Source organism: Vidua macroura, chromosome 16 (assembly GCF_024509145.1).
Source record: "Vidua macroura isolate BioBank_ID:100142 chromosome 16, ASM2450914v1, whole genome shotgun sequence".
In the NCBI taxonomy this organism is placed as follows: domain Eukaryota; kingdom Metazoa; phylum Chordata; class Aves; order Passeriformes; family Viduidae; genus Vidua; species Vidua macroura.
In genome coordinates this window covers 14,148,420-14,166,582 of record NC_071586.1, presented here as the reverse complement: position 1 = coordinate 14,166,582, position 18,163 = coordinate 14,148,420, and the positions used below count along the sequence as shown (strand labels likewise).

At 49.8% G+C, this 18,163-nt stretch overlaps 2 protein-coding genes across 3 annotated transcripts; both read left to right on the top strand.

Annotated features, from left to right (window-relative positions):
* The first annotated feature begins 356 nt into the window (after positions 1–356).
* Positions 357–12,145, top strand: FLCN (folliculin). 2 transcript variants are annotated; one of them, XM_053992481.1, is made up of 12 exons: positions 357–444; positions 1,721–1,999; positions 3,166–3,312; positions 3,968–4,189; positions 4,811–4,971; positions 6,008–6,099; positions 6,836–7,026; positions 7,603–7,716; positions 8,105–8,228; positions 8,471–8,602; positions 9,880–9,985; positions 10,728–12,145. In XM_053992481.1, the coding sequence occupies exons 2-12, from the start codon at positions 1,751–1,753 to the stop codon at positions 10,927–10,929; spliced, it is 1,740 nt and encodes a 579-aa protein (XP_053848456.1). In that variant the 5' UTR covers positions 357–444; positions 1,721–1,750; the 3' UTR covers positions 10,930–12,145. The 2 variants fall into 2 exon arrangements, with proteins under 2 accessions (XP_053848456.1, XP_053848457.1); XM_053992482.1 differs by lacking the exon at positions 357–444 and adding an exon at positions 598–642.
* A 2,500-nt stretch (positions 12,146–14,645) lies between these two features.
* PLD6 (phospholipase D family member 6) lies at positions 14,646–16,491 on the top strand. The gene is made up of 2 exons (XM_053992375.1): positions 14,646–15,054; positions 15,195–16,491. The coding sequence occupies exons 1-2, from the start codon at positions 14,646–14,648 to the stop codon at positions 15,434–15,436; spliced, it is 651 nt and encodes a 216-aa protein (XP_053848350.1). The 3' UTR covers positions 15,437–16,491.
* Positions 16,492–18,163: the final 1,672 nt, after the last annotated feature.

The following is an 18,163-nucleotide window of genomic DNA, read 5'->3' as shown; positions in this document are numbered from 1 at the left end:
CCGGCCCCGGCTGCTCCGGCGGTCCCGGCCCCGGCTCCTCCGGCGGCCCCGGCCCCGGCCCCGGCTCCTCCGGCGGCTCCGCCCGCGGCCGCCCCGGCTCCCCTCCCAGAGCCCGCGGGTCACGTGACCCACAGCGCGGCCCGTACCACCCCGCGGGGGGAGCGCCGCCCGCTCCCGGGGCGGCCCCCGCGGGTCGCTGGCTATCGCTGGTCCCTTCTGGTGTCCCCGGTGATGGAACAGCGCTGCTCCGCTCTGCGCTGTGACAGCTGGGCAGGTGTAGCGCGGGAGGGGAGGATGCGCCTTCCAGACCTCCTCACTCCCCCCTTCTTTGAGATAATGGCTCCGCCCGGCCCCTGTGGACAGGGCGGCCCTGGGCCGAGCCACTGCAGCTCGGGGGGTGACGGCTCCCCGGGAGAGCGGCGGGACGGCCAGCTCAGTCCCGCGGTACGAACGGGCTTCTCATCTCTCTCTCTCTCTGCTACCTTGTTCTCCATCTTCTCGCTTCTCCGCGGCGGTGGCGGGCGCGCTGGCGGGGAGCTGTCTGTCCCTGTTCCCCCCCCCAGCTGGCGGTGGGGGTGGTACGGCCGGTGGGTCAGTCGGTGTCAGGCGCCCGCGGACTCGGGACGGGCCGGGGGAGCCGCGGTGAGCGGGGGCTCCGGGCACGGGCAGCCGGGGCCGGGCCGGGGGGGACGGGGCACGGGGAACCGGACACCGGACCCGGCGGGACAGGCTGGCTCCGGCAGGGCCTGAGGCGTTCGGGTCCGTGGGTGGTCCGCAGCGCCGGCCCGTTCCGGCCTGAGGCTCCGGGCACGGGGGATCTGGTCTGAGCTCAGCCTTGATCCAGAGGAGGCCACCACGTTGATTAGGGGGGAAGAGCACCTGTCCTTTGAGGAAAGGCTGGAAGAATTGGGATTGTTCAGCCTAGAAAGGAGAAGGCTTCGGAGTGACCTAATTGTGGCCTTCCAGTACCTAACTAGAACTTACAGGAAAGATGGGACAAGACTATTTACAGCGGTCTGGAGTGACACGACAAGGGGGAATGGCTTCAAACTGACAGCAGGGTTAGATAGGATATTGGGAAGGAATTTGGCCTGTGAGGGTGGGGAGGCCCTGGCACAGGTTGTCCCGAGAAGCTGTGGCTGCCCCAGCCCTGGAAGTGTCCAGCCCCAGGTTGGACGGGGCTTGGAGCACCCTGGTCTGGTGGAAGGTGTCCCTGCCCTGTGGCAGGAGGTTGTACTGGGTGATTTTCAAGGTCGCTTCCTACCCAAACCATTCTGGGATTCCCTGAACCTGTCCCTGTAATACTGGCGGTATCCGGGCATGAGGGATTGGTCCAGCCCCATTCACCCCCACGGCACCTGAGGTGTCCTGGATCAGCGTCCAGCATCTGGGCATGGCAGGTTGGGTTGCTCAGGGCCATCCCATCAGCAAACAGAAGGTTGGTCCTGGATCAGTGCAGTGCCCGGGGAGGTGCTGGAGTCCATCCCACCATCCCTGGAGGTGTTTAAGGAAAGACTGGACACGGCACTCAGTGCTCTGGTCTGGGTGACATGGTGGGGATCGGTCACAGTTTGGACTTGATGGTCTTGGAGGTCTCAGTCTCAGGCTGAGCTTAAGGCCAGCTGCTGCGGGTGGGATGCAGAGCAGCACTGGCAGCAGTGAGGCCTGAGAGATGCCGTGGTATCCTGTGTGCTGACCGTGTGCTCTGCCCTGGCTGCAGGAGGCCTGGCGGCCGTGCTGAGCCCTCACTATGAACGCCATCGTTGCCCTGTGCCATTTCTGTGAGCTCCACGGCCCTCGCACGCTGTTCTGCACCGAGGTCCTGCACTCGCCGCTCCCGCAGGGCGCCGGCAGCGGGGACATCTCCGGGCAGAATGAGCAGGCGGAGGAGGAGGAAGGTGGGATTCAGATGAGCAGCCGGATCCGCTCGCACAGCCCGGCTGAAGGGGCCAGCGCCGACTCCAGCAGCCCAGGGCCAAAGAAATCAGACATGTGTGAGGCAAGTGGGAAAATCTGTGTGTGGGGATCACTGTCCTTGGCTTGGCTAAAGGGCTCTAGGATTCTCTGATGTAAATTGAATTGTTTAGAGACACATAAAAATGTGAACAGCACTTGTTTTGTATGTGTCAGTGCCAGAAGATCTCCAAATCCTCATAAACTGCATGCTAGCCCGAATTCTAATCCTGATGATCCATGACAAGAGGATGAAGGAGCTGTTGTTGACCACATACACCTTGACAGGACCTTGAGGTCTCTTTAAGCTCTGTGATTTGTGATTCTCTTGTGGCTGAGAAATGCTCATCCTTGAAGAGCATTTACTTTGTTAGATTAGGTCAGATCATTTATTAATAGTAATTTTAAGAGCTGTATTGGTTAGGAAACAAAAAAAAAAAAAAAAAAGCAAAACAATTAAAACAATGTTTATTCTCAGTCATTCAGGGCTGTTCAGCCTGGAGAACAGAAATTTGTGTGGAAACCTTGCAGCAGTCTTCAGTGTCTGAAGGGGCCTGCAGGGAATGCAGAGAGGGACTCTTCATCGGGAACTGCAGTGATAGGACAAGGAGTAGTGTGTTGAAACTGAAAAAGGGGAAATTTAGGTTAGATATACTAAAAAATTATTCCCTCTCAGGCTAGTGAGGCCCTGGCACAGGTTGCCCAGAGAAGCTGTGGCTGCCCCATCCCTGGAAGTGCCCAGGGCCAGGTTGGATGGGGCTTGAAGCCTGGGCTAGTGGAAGGTGTCCCTGCCCATGGCAGGAGGTGGAATGAGGTGATCTTTAAGGTCCCTTCCAACCCAAACCATTCTATGATTCTCATACTTGTCTTCTATCAGTACTTCCTCTGACATATTTATTATTTACTTTCCCTTCAGTTGTGGCCAGTTTTGTTTGGCCAGTTGGTTTCTCAGCTGCTGTAACTGAACTTTACCAGCACCAAGTTCACAGTGGAATTAAATAGTGGAAAAGAGGAAGTATATCAGAGTTTTGTGTGGGGAGCTGAGTTCAAATCCTGTCCCTGACTCACCTTCCTTGTCTTCTGAGTCTTTGTGTTCCTGACTGCGTGTGTAAATAACATTTTACAGTGTTTTGGAGGGAGCAGTCAGAGCTCTTTGGAAACCTGAGATACCTGCACACTCATTTATGGCTGGACTTGCTTTTCTGCCTTCAGGGCTGCCGCTCTCTTGCAGGAGGACACCCGGGGTACGTCAGCCATGACAAGGAAACCTCCATCAAGTACGTCAGCCACCAGCACCCAAACCACCCCCAGCTGTTCAGCATCGTGCGCCAGGCCTGCGTCCGCAGCCTCAGCTGTGAGGTACCTGCCTTGGAGGACAGGGAGAGGCTATTTATGCCTCCTGTATCACTCCAAAAACAAGATAGTCCATTGCTGATCCTGGCTGCTCTGTGCAGACTGAAATGTGGAGGGAACCAGGTGGAAAGACAGGCACTGAAGTCTGTTTATTCCAGGGCTGGTGGTATTTTTTATGGTGTTTTTTAAGCTTTGATGACCTCAATGGTTCCTTCCTCTCACCTTGTGAGGCTAAAAATATACCCTTCTTGGTTTTGTTCCTTGTGCTTATTATTTGTCTTTGTAAGATAACCTGGTTTTTGTAAAAACCTCTGAATGTGGTGTTGAGTGCCCTTTACTGTAGACCATTCATATTCTTCCTCTAACAGACACGAAGGAAAAACCTCACAGATTAATGAACATTTGTGTGTCAGGATCAGCAGAATTCCTTCTGGGTTCTCAGTATTGTAGTTGAATGGAGCTGAATTCTTAAAATACAGTTAAACTGAAGGATTTGGAGTGTTTCTAGGGTATCTCTGGGAGGTTGTTTGACCACACTTTTGGGATAGTATTGTAAAAAGGCTTCATTTATTCACCAAGTGGGTGTTAAAGTGCAGGAAGCTGTTTAGTTGGTTACTCTGTGATGTGTTTAATAACTTTGGTGTGTGTCCCTTCCCTTCAGGTCTGCCCAGGACGTGAAGGCCCTATTTTTTTTGGAGATGAGCAGCATGGCTTTGTGTTCAGCCACACCTTCTTTATCAAAGACAGCCTGGCCCGAGGTTTCCAGCGCTGGTACAGCATCATCACCATCATGATGGACCGGATTTACCTCATCAACTCCTGGCCTTTCTTGCTGGGAAAAATCAGAGGCATCATTGATGAGCTCCAGGGCAAAGCACTGAAGGTGGGTCAGTGCACAGAGTCCCTGTGACTCAATGTCAGTGCAGCATCATGATGCCTGATTGACAGCTGAGTCAAAAAGCTGATCCAGCTCGTGCCAGGGTGGTTTGTGCTAGATTGACACAAGGCTCAGGAGGATGGTGTGTATCCCCATCCCTGGAAGTGTTCACGGCCAGGTTGGGCAGGGATTGGAGCATCCTGGTCTCGTGGAAGGTGGCAGGTGCCTGTGGCAGGGGAATTGGAACAGGTTGATCTTCCCAACCCAAACCATTCCAGGGTTCAGTGTCTGGGGATGTAGGAGGGGAAGGAACAGGGTGTTTTTGTCATTTGAAACACTTAGTGCTTTTCACAGGCCTCATAGACAACAGCTTTGTTACAAATGTAATTAAGTAAATCTGGGAAGGACAATGATTTTGGAGCACAAGTGTTACTTAATGATCATTTTAGTCCATCTAAGAATAAGATGTCCCTTCTCTCTGTTTTCCCATGATTGGATGAGTGTGTGTGACGCACCCTTTTCACTCGGTATTTTTGGGGTGGTTTTCTTTTTTTTTTTTTGCCTGAGTTTTGCAAGCAAAACCTGCACCTCTTTCAGTCTGTGACCCTGCCCTTGCTGTGTGTGCAGGTGTTTGAAGCAGAGCAGTTTGGGTGCCCCCAGCGTGCCCAGCGCATGAACACGGCCTTCACCCCCTTCCTGCACCAGCGCAACGGGAACGCCGCGCGCTCCCTGACGTCCCTGACCAACGACGAGAACCTCTGGGCCTGCCTGCACACCTCCTTCGCTTGGTAATGCCACTGCTGTTCTCAGCTCCTTCCTCAGGAGGATGCTGCCACGTCCTGAAAGACTGGGAATGGGATTTGAGTGTTTGGGTTTGTTTTTTTTTTTAATTGACTTTGCTAGATAGTGTCTGAATTGGAAGGAGCCAACACTGATGTCTTTAGGACAAAAAAATGTCTTTTTGCTGTGAAGTAATACTAAGTGGTGACACTGTTGAGCAGGACAGGAACAAAGAACTCCAGATCAGAAGGCAAAGAAAATGAACTCTCTCCTTTATTTCAGATGTACTGCTGTATATACAGAGAACATCGAGAAGACTAATTTCATTGGTCTTAGAGTAAAAACATGTCACACCATTGGTGTGCAGTGAATGATGCACAGAGGCAGAACATATCTATAAACAATGTGAATAACAAGGTAGATTAGAGAATTATTTACATTCTTTCCCAACTGCTTCCCAGGCTCTTGCCTGGTTAGAAAACCTTTCTCTTTCTCTCTGACTGAGCTGAGAATATCCACAACGTGGCAGCTAACTGGAGCCGTGGCTATGCAGATGGAAAGGTTTTGCAGTGTGGAAGAAAGGAATAAAAGATGCTCCTACCCCCAGCGTGTTGCACCTGGAATTCACACGTGACAGACCATGGTGGTTCACCTGGGAGTTGCCCCTGTGCTGGGATCAGCAGCGTGGGAGATGTAGCCATTGGGCTCTGAGAGAGTCCAGTTGCTCCAGTGCCTGACTGGCTCATTAAACTTCCTTGGAAAGATGCCACACGGAGGGTTGCAACACTGGCATGTGATTTGGATGGGGGATAAGCATGCTGCACAAAGAAATTGCAGAATGCTGGGATCTGGGTGACTTTATGTGGCAGGGATTGTAAGATGGGTTGATAGTCCCACACTGAGGAAAGCACAGGGATGTGCTGGAAGGTAGCACACAGTGGTTAGTGCTTGGATGTTTTGTTTGACATCATGACATCAGTCCCACTGGATTTTTGCACCTGGCAAGCTACATGACTCTGCTTCTCTTCCTTTCAATGTCTCCAGGCTTCTGAAGGCTTGTGGTAGCAGGCTTACAGAGAAGCTTCTGGAGGGAGCACCCACAGAAGACACCCTGGTTCAGATGGAAAAACTTGCAGGTGAGACAGAGGTTTCCAGAGCTGCAAAAACCCCCTCTGAGAATGCTTTGGGTGATGAAACACTGAGTCCTTTGATCAGCATCTTAAGCACAACCATTGCTCATCAGCTGCACCTTCCTGGTAGTCTCTGCAGCAGCTGATGCACTCTCCCATCTGGAGATGGCTCTGACAGGAATGTGGAATCCAGGCACCTCAAAGGCTCTCTGCACTGGTGTTTGTCACTTGAGTAGCAGAGTTGCATCATCAGGATTGTTGCTCTCTGTGGCTGGGCTGGCCCTCCCAGTGAACTTGTACAGCCAGAAGGATTTGCAGTCACAACATATGGATTTCTTGCTGCTTTTTCTACAAACTTTCTAAAAGTAAAGGATTGTTGTTTCTTTGGGTTTTTTTCCCCTGTGTTGAACTGTTTTATTAACCATGTAGACTAGAATCTACAAAGCTTTGTCCATAGCCTTTAAAACAAGAATAGAGAACATAGCTGATCAAAAAATGTGATTTTCTGTTCTGTAGAAGATGAAAATTCCTTCTTGACCCTTCAGTAGTTATTTTTTATCTGAATTAACACTTAAGTGTGTCTATGCTGCTGCCAGTACTTTCAGTTACTGTGTTCTGAGTTCTCTCTTCCCACATACACCCAAAATCACATGGCTGCAGCATGTGAGCACTTTCCACTTTCCATTCCTACAGAGCAGCAATTTTTATGACCAATCTCCCTTTTTTTTTTTTTTTTTGCTAGATCTGAAAGAAGAGTCGGAAGGCTGGGATGGTTCTGAGGAAGAAGAGAAGCCTTCTTCTCAGCCAGATGTTGTGGAAGGGCAGGAGCTGTCCAAAAGCTCCCCTGAAACATCTCTGATGCCAGATTGCAACAGCTGGAACGTAGCTCACAGAAGGTTGTCTGTCTTCCGCTCTCTCAGGCACATGAGACAGGTAAGAAAGGCTGCAGAGTTCACAAGCTTTTTTCTCCTGATAATGTTGGTTTTTTTTTAAAGATACATTTATTTCCTGGAATCTGCACTTTCCCTGGTGCTGTGTTCAGCACAGTGCCTGCCCAGCTAGGAGCATGATGTGAACTGCATCTCTGGGCACGCTCCCTTCCTCACGTGGGCCTCTGGTGATCATCAGTCATGTGGGGTGGGGTCAGATGATTTCTCTCAAATTCTGCACTTCTCTTCTTCCCAAGAAGAGTAATTTAATACAGAGGTTGTGCAGCATCTTCAAAGCCAAGTAATAATTTGCTTAAAAAAAAAGTGTTTCGGAGGGAAAAATAATTTACAAATAGAATAAATTATTCTGTATGGATCTTGCTTTTCTCCTGTGCTCCTAGTGACCTGGCTGAGGGGGAATGTTTATGTGCCCAAGATTCATGTGCTAAATTTCCATGTCCATTCCTCCTGTTCAGGTCTAGCCATTTTCTTACCTGTCACTCATGTTTTTAACAGGGCAAACTAGACAATTCACTCATTTTTATAACCAATGCAGAATGGTTTGGGGTTTTTTTTCCAGGTTCTTGGGGCATCTGCATTCCGAATGCTGGCTTGGCATGTTCTGATGGGGAACCAGGTCATCTGGAAAGCTCAGGATATGGATCTTGTCCAGTCTGCCTTTGATGTCCTACGGGTAGAAACCTTTTCTTTTGTTTCTTGGCTGCATATTTTTACACGTATTTCTCTACTACTCCAGCCTTTATAATGATCTGCCCCGAAGAGTGTGTTCTAAATTATGTGGTTTTCGAAAAAAACAGCAACCAAAAAAACCCTGAAAACATGCACAAAACAAAATCCCCTCAACCTCTGGATATCTTGCTTGTCCTTGGCGACTGCTTGTCCTCAGCTCTCAAGCTGAGTAGGTTACTTTGATTCCCCCAAATCAGGAGCATCTGCCTAAGCAGTGCTCCAGGTCTTAGACTGGAAGCTAAGCTCCAGGTTTAGCCCTGGAAGTCAGGGAGAGGATTGTACTTACTTGTTCAATTCCAGAGTTTCTCTTGGCTGGTTTCCTCCCCCTGCAGACGATGCTGCCCATCGGGTGCGTGCGGATCATCCCCTACAGTGACCAGTATGAGGAGGCGTATCGCTGCAACTTCCTGGGCCTGAGCCCACACGTCCAAATCCCACCCCACATCCTGTCATCTGGTAAGAACCTGTTGCAGAACCCTCTCCCCTCCCTGTCAAGTCATGTTAAAGGACACTAGATTTTTTTTTTTTTTTAATAAGTATTGGCTGCCTGAAATAAAGCCCAAACGACTTAATTTTGTTTTCCCCATGTCTTTGCCTGAAAGATGTGAACACCTTCTCTAGGCAAAGCAGGGTCTGTAGCTGTGTTTTAGAATCTGGGCTAGCACAGCTCATGCTCTTTCGGGCTCTTGTTGCTCCAGAGTTTGCAGTCCTTGTGGAAGTGCGTGCTGCCACCCGCTCCAGCCTCTACCCAACCCTGTTTGATGATGAGCAGTCCCTCAACAAGTACGAGTTCCTTGTCACCAGTGGGAGCCCCGTTGCAGCAGATCGAGGTGGGTGATTTGGAAGCAGAAAGAGCCTCTGTCACTGAGGTTAAAAGAGCATCTTGATCTTTAACTGCTTTTCATGTACCAGCCCTTAAGGAGGTTTGTGTAGAAGCCAGGTCAATATTCAGCTGGGGTTTAGCTGCTTGAGGTGAGGTTCACCACAGATTGTTCAATTATAAAAGATTTGCTCTACCAGATCAGCATTTTGCCTATAAATTTTCATAAATGAGAAATGGATTCTGTAACACAGATGTAAGAAAAATTGTAGGGAAATTTCTGTAACCCATGGTGAACACTTTCAATCCTGGGATACTTGTGTGCTTATTTTGAGTAAGGCTAACTTATAAGGACCATGACATCACTAATTTTCCGTGTTCCACTTGGTGGTCAAATATGACTGATAGAGAAATACCCAGACTTTTAAATTTAATTTTGCCTACTTCCTTCCAGCAGTTGAACACTTGCACTTAGAGGTGATTTGAGTCAGGTCCATCAGTCTTGTCTTTTCTGGGAAGTCTTAATTTAGATGAATTGGCCTCACTGAGTGTCTCAAAAGACACAGCAGATGGCTCATCCTTCCTCTTTGTCCCTGAAGACAGAGATGCAAAGCAGAGACTTGCTCTCTGCATAGTGCTCTTCCTGTTGTTGCTCCCATGTGTATAAATACACCAGTTTATTTTCCATCCAGTCAGTGGCATGTCCAGAAACTTCTGCACAAAAATAGTCACTGCAAGGTCTTTTCTCCACCACAGCATCAAACTTAATAGGCCGTGGACTGCTGGGAAAAAAGTCTCCCAGGGACTTCCAAAAAGTGGCCCAGGAATGCTTTGGGTTGGTTGCTGGTTTATTTTTTCACTAAGTATCCTGAAACTGCCCTTAACAAGAGGAACATTAAATCAAGTATAAGTTGAGGGTTTGTGTTTTTATGTGTATGTTTGTATGTTGTACAAAGGAACATGAAGGTTTTTTCATAATCTTATATTTTTAATGATCTTTTGATAAGGACAACAAAAGTTAAGCAGGAGTTTAAAAGTGTGTCTGAAGAAAAAACAAAGGCCCCTGAACCTGTTTGGATGTCCCAGGGTCCTTCACTAAATTCCATGTTGCTTCTTAGATCAGATGTTTTTCTAATGGGATGATCTTTAGCTCCTCTTCCATGGAAATGAAATCCCAGCAGGCCACTGGGGGATATAGCTAACAATTATTAGTAGTAAAGGTGTAAGCAGTAACCTTTAGCTTGTGTGTCCTCTTTCTCACCCTTTCCCCTTTTTCTGCTCCTGCAGTTGGCCCAACAATCTTGAATAAGATCGAAGCTGCCCTGACCAACCAGAACCTCTCCGTGGATGTTGTGGATCAGTGCCTTGTTTGCCTGAAGGAGGAGTGGATGAAGTAAGTACAGCTCCCTTGCTTTCAGAGGAGCAGCTTTGGTGCTGCTCCTGGAACAGCAACAGCAGAGTGCAGGACCCACTTTAGACAGGTGACTTCTGCTGCAGTTCATTTGGATTTACAGGAACAAATTAAGTCAGGAGTTAAGAATTTCCTACTCTAGTCCTAGCTCTCTTTTTGGCTTTCAGCAGTTCTTAACCTTTATGCTTCAGTTCACACATCTGTAGGTTACCTGCATGACAACACCTGTGTGCCTCACCTTGGTTAGGGGGATTAAATATGCAGATCCCTCTGTGCCTGTCAGTGTGGCCATACCCCAGCTCAGGTGAGACCCAAACACATGCCCGGGTCCTGCCTTCAGGCACTGCATTTCAGAGGTGCAGGCAGCTGTAAAGGAAGACCGGGCAGTCATGTGAAATAATTCATGAACATCATGACTTTGTGAATTTACCTGAAGGCAGATGGGCACTGGATGTGTCTCCCAGTTGTCACAATTAATTGTTCTACTTTCTGCTAGAATGGAAAAGCCAAACTAGAAATACGCCCACTATTACTGAAAATGAGTCATCTCCCCAACTAATCACCCTCCTTCAAAGCATGAGAATAGCTTCAATGAAACACTGGTTGAAGCTTTTATTAACATTTAGTTGCAGTAGGTGCCAAGAGAAGCTCCAGTTCCTTCTTGTTCCCTGTTTGATGGCGTGTGAGTCCATTTGATAATGACAGGAATCTCTTGTTCCTGCAGTAAAGTGAAAGTCCTCTTTAAATTCACTAAAGTGGACAGCAGACCCAAGGAGGATACCCAAAAACTGCTGAGCATTCTGGGAGCTGCAGAGGAGGACAATGTCAAACTTCTCAAGTTCTGGATGACCGGCCTGAGCAAGACCTACAAGTCCCACCTGATGTCAACAGTTCGCAGCCCGACGTCCTCAGAGTGCCGGAATTAAAGGGTGCCCAACCTCCCTGCTACCTTCAGAGAAGGGCAGGGACCCCCTGGTTACCTCTGCTGAGCCTGCAGCTTGTGCTTTAGGTGGATAGTGAGGCTTCATCACTATTCTCCTGGTCCTCAAACCAACTTGAAGAGTGACTTGAGTCTTTTCTACTTGCTGTGAGACTGGACTAATAAGTGCTAATCCACAGTGCTGCTGTCTCTCCAGGAACTCGGCTCTCAATCTAGACGTGCACACTCAAGACTAAAACACAGCAACACTCAAAGAATCAGCTAAATTAATGAAAATCCCATCCTGTCCTCATTAAGCATCATGGTGTGGCAGCAGGCCTCACCTTTAGGTTCCTTGGCAGGCCTGTGACAACATCCAGAACTCCTGGGAGTGCATATGGTTAATCTCACTGAAATCCCACATAAATCTCCTCAATGCCTGAGAGAACAAGAACCAAAAATAAGAGGCACGTCACAGGGTATGGATCACATGTAAATTATTTCAAACCACTTTGTGCTCAGATTTAAGAGACTATTTTCTGCTGTAGCATAAGTCAGGACATCCCATGGGAGTCCTGTCACTCCTCTTTATTTATTTATATCTTAACTTGAGACGGTTTTAGCATTTGCTTTGGAAATCTTGTCTGGGAGGGCAAATTGTAAAATTAGAAGTCTCAAAATGCAGCCTTGCTTGCCTCTCAGAGGGGAAAATACTCGCCTTGTTTTGCCTGTGGTTGCAGAACTTCCAGGTAATGAAGATAACCTCGCCAGGATAAGGTTCTCTTCTGTCTTTTTTAGCTTCCTAATAAAGCAGAAGAGATTCAACCTGTAGGTGCTCCCTTATATAACTCTATAGTAGCCATTTTTGCTTAATAGTTCATGAAAACATTGGTGCATTTTTTAATTACCTAACCAGGTATTCCTTAGCTGTTCTGTAAGGAATCTCTGTTTCTGTTGTGAAGTCTGGGGTTTGTGTCTTTTCTTTTTGTTTTTCTGGATCATTATTGGGAACACTTGACGTTACCACAGATATTTTGAACAAGCTAAAGGCAGGTTTTACCCAGGTGACCTTCTACACTCACTCAAGCTCAGAGAGGATGTTCCAGCTTGTCACAAGTTCTGTTCTTATATATAAAATATGGAGGTTGATTTTTGTCTGGAACATCTGTAAAATGGAGACAGGCATTAAATCTCATAAGAGCTATTTTTGTAAAATGAACAAAGCCTGGTTTTGTGTTTATTTTCTCTGTGTGTGTGTGTTGTGGTGGGGGAAAGCAGCAGCTGATCCACAAAATTCCTGCATCCTTAACCTAGATCTAATGTAGAGAATTTAATACAGGTCTTTTCCTCTTTTCTTTGTATTAGTTTCTTGTAGCCTGACCTACTAATCTGTATTTTAAAGTTATTCTGGTCCAGTCCAGAGCAGTTGAGACGTAATTTGGCATTGAGACCTTCTTGATTGCTGAACTGTTTTTGTCTTTTAAAAAACCAGCTCTGCCAAGAAACCCAGCATCAAAACCCAACTTAGTGCTTCCTTCCCAAACTACAAAAGGGTTGCTCACAAGCTCGAGCCCGAGGCTGCTGCTTCTCCCTTGCTCTTGGTGAGTCATGCACGACGTTGATCCCTCTCCATCCTAGAGAAATATTCCCAGTGCCAGCTGGGGCACCACTTGTGAGTTTGTGGGCCCAAAGTTGGGCAACTCCCTGGGGGCTCCCCTGGCAGGGGAGACCCTCCTGGAGCAGTTCTGTGTCAGGAACCAGAGACGCGTTGGACTTTTTCGGTCTTCAGCCTCTGTTTATTGTTATCTTATCAAAACTTCAGCACTGTCTGCACCAGACTCTGTGTGCAGGAAAAACAGCACAAAAATGGCCAACAATCTCTTGTTACAAGGCCTTTTAAGTCTAATCAAAAAATAAGCTACCCAATTAAGAAGTGACACCTAAATTATTTTCCTTTCTAACCCAATAACTGACCCCTAAAGACCCACAGTGCAGATTTTTCTACCCAATTACAAGATACCACCCAAACCCAAGAAGAAGGAACAAGAAGAAAGAAGTAAGGAACTCAAGGCAACACCCTGTATCCTCCATCTTGAACCCATCTAGAACATACTAAAAATCTTAAAACCTAAATGTCTCACCCATGTGACATACTACACTACTCTCTACAATCTCTACAATCTATTTCACACTTTTGTGGTTTCTGGTTTACCTTGAGGCTTTGGAAGTTTCTCCATGAATGAGGGTCAAAGTCAGTGCTCCCCTGGGGGTCAGGACACCCCAGAGCAGACAGAGAAATATTCCCAGTGCCCTCGGTTTCCACACATCCTGACCTGAAACAAGGCTGTCATGGACAAGCAGACTCAGTTTTGAGTCAGGGCAAGGAAACCACTAACTTAACACTTAAAAAATGCCCACAGGAAAGAAGGGGAAGAGCTGCCAAGTCAGTGAACCTACACCCCAGCTGTGCTTGCCTGCCAGAACACATCTGGGCGTGGGATTACCAAATGATTGCCTGGGCAGGTTCCTGCAGCTCGCAGCTGAGGCCGCGGGTGCTCCCTTTGCCGTCAGTGAGGGCTGGAATGTGCACAACTTAATTAACAAAAAAAATCATGTCTGCAGACATCTTTCACCGCCCTCCTTCCCTCCAAACGATACGCCTCAGAGACAAACTGATTGAGGCAGGATAATTCTTTATTCCAGTGCGATTTCTGCCTGGCTGAGCAGCGTGTAGCTGGGAGCGAGGTGGGAGCGGTGAGTGCTGCAGCTGCCGTGTGATGGAGCCAGTGCTGGGTCACTTACAGACAACGCCTTTCGGTGCCAGTTGTGCCACCCCTGTCCCCTCAGCCAGGCAGGGTCCAGCAGGTGATGGTCGCCCTCCATTCCGCCCTCGTGAGACCCCACCTGCAGAGCTGCCTCCAGCTCTGGGGCCCACAACATCACAAGGATGTGGAGCTGCTGCAGCGAGTCCGGAGGAGGCCACAAAGATGCTCCAAGGGTTAAAGCTCCTCTGCTCTGGAGCCAGGCTGGGACAGCTGGGGGTGTTCACCTGGAGAAGACCCAGGGAGACCTTAGAGCTGGACAGGGACTTTGGACACGAGCCTGCAGGGACAGGACAAGAGGGAATGGCTTCCCACTGCCAGAGGGCAGGGTTAGATGGGATATTGGGAAAGAATTCCTTCCTGTGAGGGTGGGGAGGGCCTGGCACAGGTTCCTAGAGAAGCTGTGGCTTCTCTGGATCCCTGGAAGTGTCCAAGGCCAGACTGGACAGCGCTTGGAGCAACCTGGGATAGTGGAAGGTGTCCCTGCCCAAGCAGGGGTGGGAATTTGGTATCTTTGGGATCCCTTCCCACCTGTGATTAAAGGATGTGTTGCGTGTTCGCAGCATCCGCTGCAAGGGCTCGTGTGTGGTGAAGGGTTCGCTGTCAGAGTTGCGGTATCTGGGGAGGGCTCGGTGTTCGGGGAAGGGCTCGGAGCCCGGGGCAGGGTCGGCGCCGGGATCTCGGAGCCCGGGGCAGGGTCGGCGCCGGGATCTCGGAGCCCGGGGCAGGGTCGGCGCCGGGATCTCGGAGCCCGGGGCAGGGTCGGCGCCGGGATCTCGGAGCCCGGGGCAGGGTCGGTGCCGGGATCTCGGAGTCCGGCCCAGCCCCGTGTGGCGGCCGCTCCTCCCCACAGGCCGCGCCCGCCTCCGCCGCGGCTGCGCGGGCCGGGCCGGGCCGGGCCATGAGGGCGGCGGGGGCCGCGCGGGGCGCGGCGCTGGCGGCGGCGGCGGTGACCGCGGTGGCGCTGGCGGTGGCGGCCTGGCGGCGGGCCCGGCCCGTGCGGGAGGTGCTGTTCTTCCCCTCGCAGCCCTGCTGCATCGAGGCGCTGCTGGCCGAGGCGGCCGAGCCCGGGGCGCCCGCCCGGCCCTGCCCGTGCCCGCTGCCGAGCGGCGACACCGCCCTGAGCCGCCTGGTGCGCCGCCTCCTCTCCGCCCGCCGCTCGCTCGACCTCTGCCTCTTCTCCTTCTCCTGCCCGCAGCTCGCCCGAGCCGTGCAGCTCCTGCACCGCCGCGGGGTCCGCGTCCGCCTGGTGACGGACGCGCAGTACATGGGGCTGCACGGCTCCCAGATCGGCCGCCTGCGCCGCGCGGGTGAGCGCGGGGCGGCTGCGGGCCGGGGATGGAGCCCCGCGCCGGGGATGGAGCCCCGCGCCGGGGATGGAGCCCCGCGCCGGGGATGGAGCCCCGCGCCGGGGGTGGCCGAGCCCTGAGCTGTGTCTGTGTCTCTGCAGGGATCCAGGTGCGCCACGACCAGCACAGCGGGTACATGCACCACAAGTTCGCCATCGTGGACCGGAGGATGCTCATCACAGGCTCCCTCAACTGGACCACCCAGGCCATCCAGAGCAACCGGGAGAATGTGCTGGTCGTGGAGGACGCCGAGTATGTGAAGGCTTTTCAGGATGAGTTTGAAAGGATTTGGGAGGAGTACAATCCTGCCAGTTACATTTTTTTTCCGAAAGGCAGTAAATGATTGAGCTGCCTCACAGGGCTAGTGGAGCATGGTAACACCCACAGATTTTATTATTATGTATAGACATCATTGTTTTGTCCATCTGAGTGTAACTTTGGTAAATGTCTCCAGAGCAGCGAAGTGTTCTCTGCCCCAGAGTGCCACAGATCCCTTGCTGTGGGTCATTCCCGTGCTAGAGGGAATGACACAAGTGTTTGGTTGTGAGGGTGACAGTGACAGAGCTGCAGCCATAGGCATTAAGACTTTGGGCAGGCTCGTTGCTGTGCCCTGGTGCAGACCAGGTGTGTTCATACACTGCTGAGCGTGTGTTTCAGTGGTAAAAGGAACATTTTCCAGCTCAGGATATGGAATGGAATTATAGCCAGTTCCAAGTGGAATTGTAGCCCAAGCGCTCCTCTACACTGGTAAAGAAGGGAGAGATATGAGGGCTACAGCAGAATTAAGAGTTTCTATAGATTAAGTGCTTGGTTACATTTCTTGTTTGCGTTAGCTGTTGAAAGTTATTAAAAGGAAATTGGTGGGAAATAGCAACAATTTTTAAGTTTTGATCATGTACATGTTTCTTTTGGTTAAAGATTAGGAGCGCTCCGGTGTAAAACCATGAGCACAGATGGTAATGACAGCTTCTCTTCCAGCAAGGAAGTGTAGGGAAGTCTGGAAGGAAATGAGAGAAATGCTTCTTTGGGATCAGTGTTTATCTGGAGAGCAGACACAGCCAGAGTTGGGTCACCCAGTTCAGGTGGGCTCTGAAAACCCTGGTTCTTTCAGGTGTTGGGACACCGTGTCATGGTCTGTGCCCTCGCCTGGCAGCACCAGCCTGGGCACAGCGAGGTGACATCTCTGTCCCCACAGCTCAGTGTGGAACAAAGATGATGTAAACCTAAGAATTTCGAACTTGAAATAGTTTGAAATAGTCTATGTAAGAATTGTTTTATACTGAACAGAAAGTGCCTTAATATCTCTCAAAATGAAAAGAGGTTTTTATATTCTGTTACCATTTTTGTTACCAGTAGTGCTGTGATTGGCACTGTTAAATAAACCATTTTCACAGAAAACATTAACAGCCTCATCTAACTTTTGCATTCCAATTCCTGTAGATCCTTATTAAGATATTTATGATACATGGACATCCCAGATTTTAGATTTGTTCTGAGAAAGTTTGCATGGGGGAAAGAAAATGATGTTACCTGTATGGAAGCACCTAGGGAAGGTCATTCTCCAGTAAATCCCATTCAGCAGCACTAGATTTAAACTACTTAAAATATATTACTGCTGTCCAAGTGTTGCCTGTTGCATTTCCTATGTGAAGTGCAGCTATAAAAACAAACATCTCCCTTTTCATGCTCTGACCTCTGCCCTGTTCTTCCTTCTTTTTAGAAATAGAAACCTGTTACACATGGCATGCAAAGGGTGGTGCAAAAATAGTTTATTACCATATAGTTAATGTAAAGTTAAGTAATTATATTTACAAAGTAAAAATGATCAGCTACATCCAGGGGAGCCTAGCATGTCACACAAGGTTTGTAAGGAATAAATACAGTGAGAAAAAGTGACGTTTCTGTTACAGCAAGCAGTTGATCAGGAATGGTGGCTCTTAAAAAAGCACTGGAATAAACTGGGAGTGGAAGGGAGAAGGGAAGGAGACAGGAACTCACACACATGGAGAAACAGGAGCCTTCCACACCCTTCCCCTTTGCAGGGGAACAGAATGATGTGTGAGAGCCCTGAGGCTGCAGCATCCCAGCGCTGCCCAGGTCCCTCTGGCCCTGCTCAGCCACGTCACAGCTGGAGCTGAGGGCTGGCTGCTCTGTCACACCATCACAGAAACAGCTCTGGGAAATGACTCCTTCACCCTCAGTGCTCACAGTCCCGCTGTGTGCTGGCTGTTCCCAGACACGTGGCAGAGCACAGTGCCCAGATGTGACCCAGAATGAATCCCCATCGTTGGGCAGTCGGGTGAAGCTGTGCCTGGACAGGCCCAAGGCCGAGCTGTTCCCAGGCCACTGGAGGAAGACTGGCCACTAATACCTGAACTGCCACATCAGACACCACCCTCAGCCTCACAGAGCTTCCAGCCCTCCCTTCCCCCAAACCTCCATCCTTCCAAATGATTCTTTAAACTCTTAAGTCATCCAGAACTCCAGGAAGGTGGACACGGGCCAAGCCAGGGGATTCCTGCTTCCTACTTACCATAGTCTCCAGTATTTTACATGCTTTGCTTTCTCTAGGTGAGAACAAACAGTGAGCACTCTTGTCCTGCACACAGGGTGAAGAAAGCATGAAGAAAATAATGCTAATTGCACCCATTATTCACAAGTTCAGAGCCAGCTGGGTTAGTTCAGCTGGTACCAACTCGTCAGGTTTCTCTAGTAAATCCCACACCCTCTGTTTCCTCAGCAGCCTCACACTGAGGCTGTTGTTTCCCTGTGTCTGCAGCAGTGCCTTGGCTCTTGTTGCTGTGGTACACAGCGAGTTACAGCCACGCTGCTGTGGGATGGGTGTGTGTGCAGGGGGGCTGTGGCTGGCAGGGAGTTGTTGCTGCTCTCTGTAACAACAGGGCACAGTTTGCACATGCACAGCGTTGATGCTGCTATCAAGCACAAGATTATTGAGTCCTCTGACTGGAAAAAAATACCCCAAGTCTATAGCAAAGTAGGTTACAGTGGTCAAACAGACTGTACACAATCTTCGGACAGGTACCTTCAAAGCTAAAGGCATAGATCAGCA

Bases quoted from the DNA above. Each gene is read 5' to 3' on its own strand.
- FLCN (XM_053992481.1), top strand. From the start codon at position 1,751: ATGAACGCCATCGTTGCCCTGTGCCATTTCTGTGAGCTCCACGGCCCT. The intron at 4,190-4,810 runs GTGGGTCAGTGC...CTGTGTGTGCAG, and splicing joins TCCAGGGCAAAGCACTGAAG to GTGTTTGAAGCAGAGCAGTT. The intron at 9,986-10,727 runs GTAAGTACAGCT...TTGTTCCTGCAG, and splicing joins CTGAAGGAGGAGTGGATGAA to TAAAGTGAAAGTCCTCTTTA.
- PLD6 (XM_053992375.1), top strand. From the start codon at position 14,646: ATGAGGGCGGCGGGGGCCGCGCGGGGCGCGGCGCTGGCGGCGGCGGCG. The intron at 15,055-15,194 runs GTGAGCGCGGGG...GTGTCTCTGCAG, and splicing joins CGGCCGCCTGCGCCGCGCGG to GGATCCAGGTGCGCCACGAC.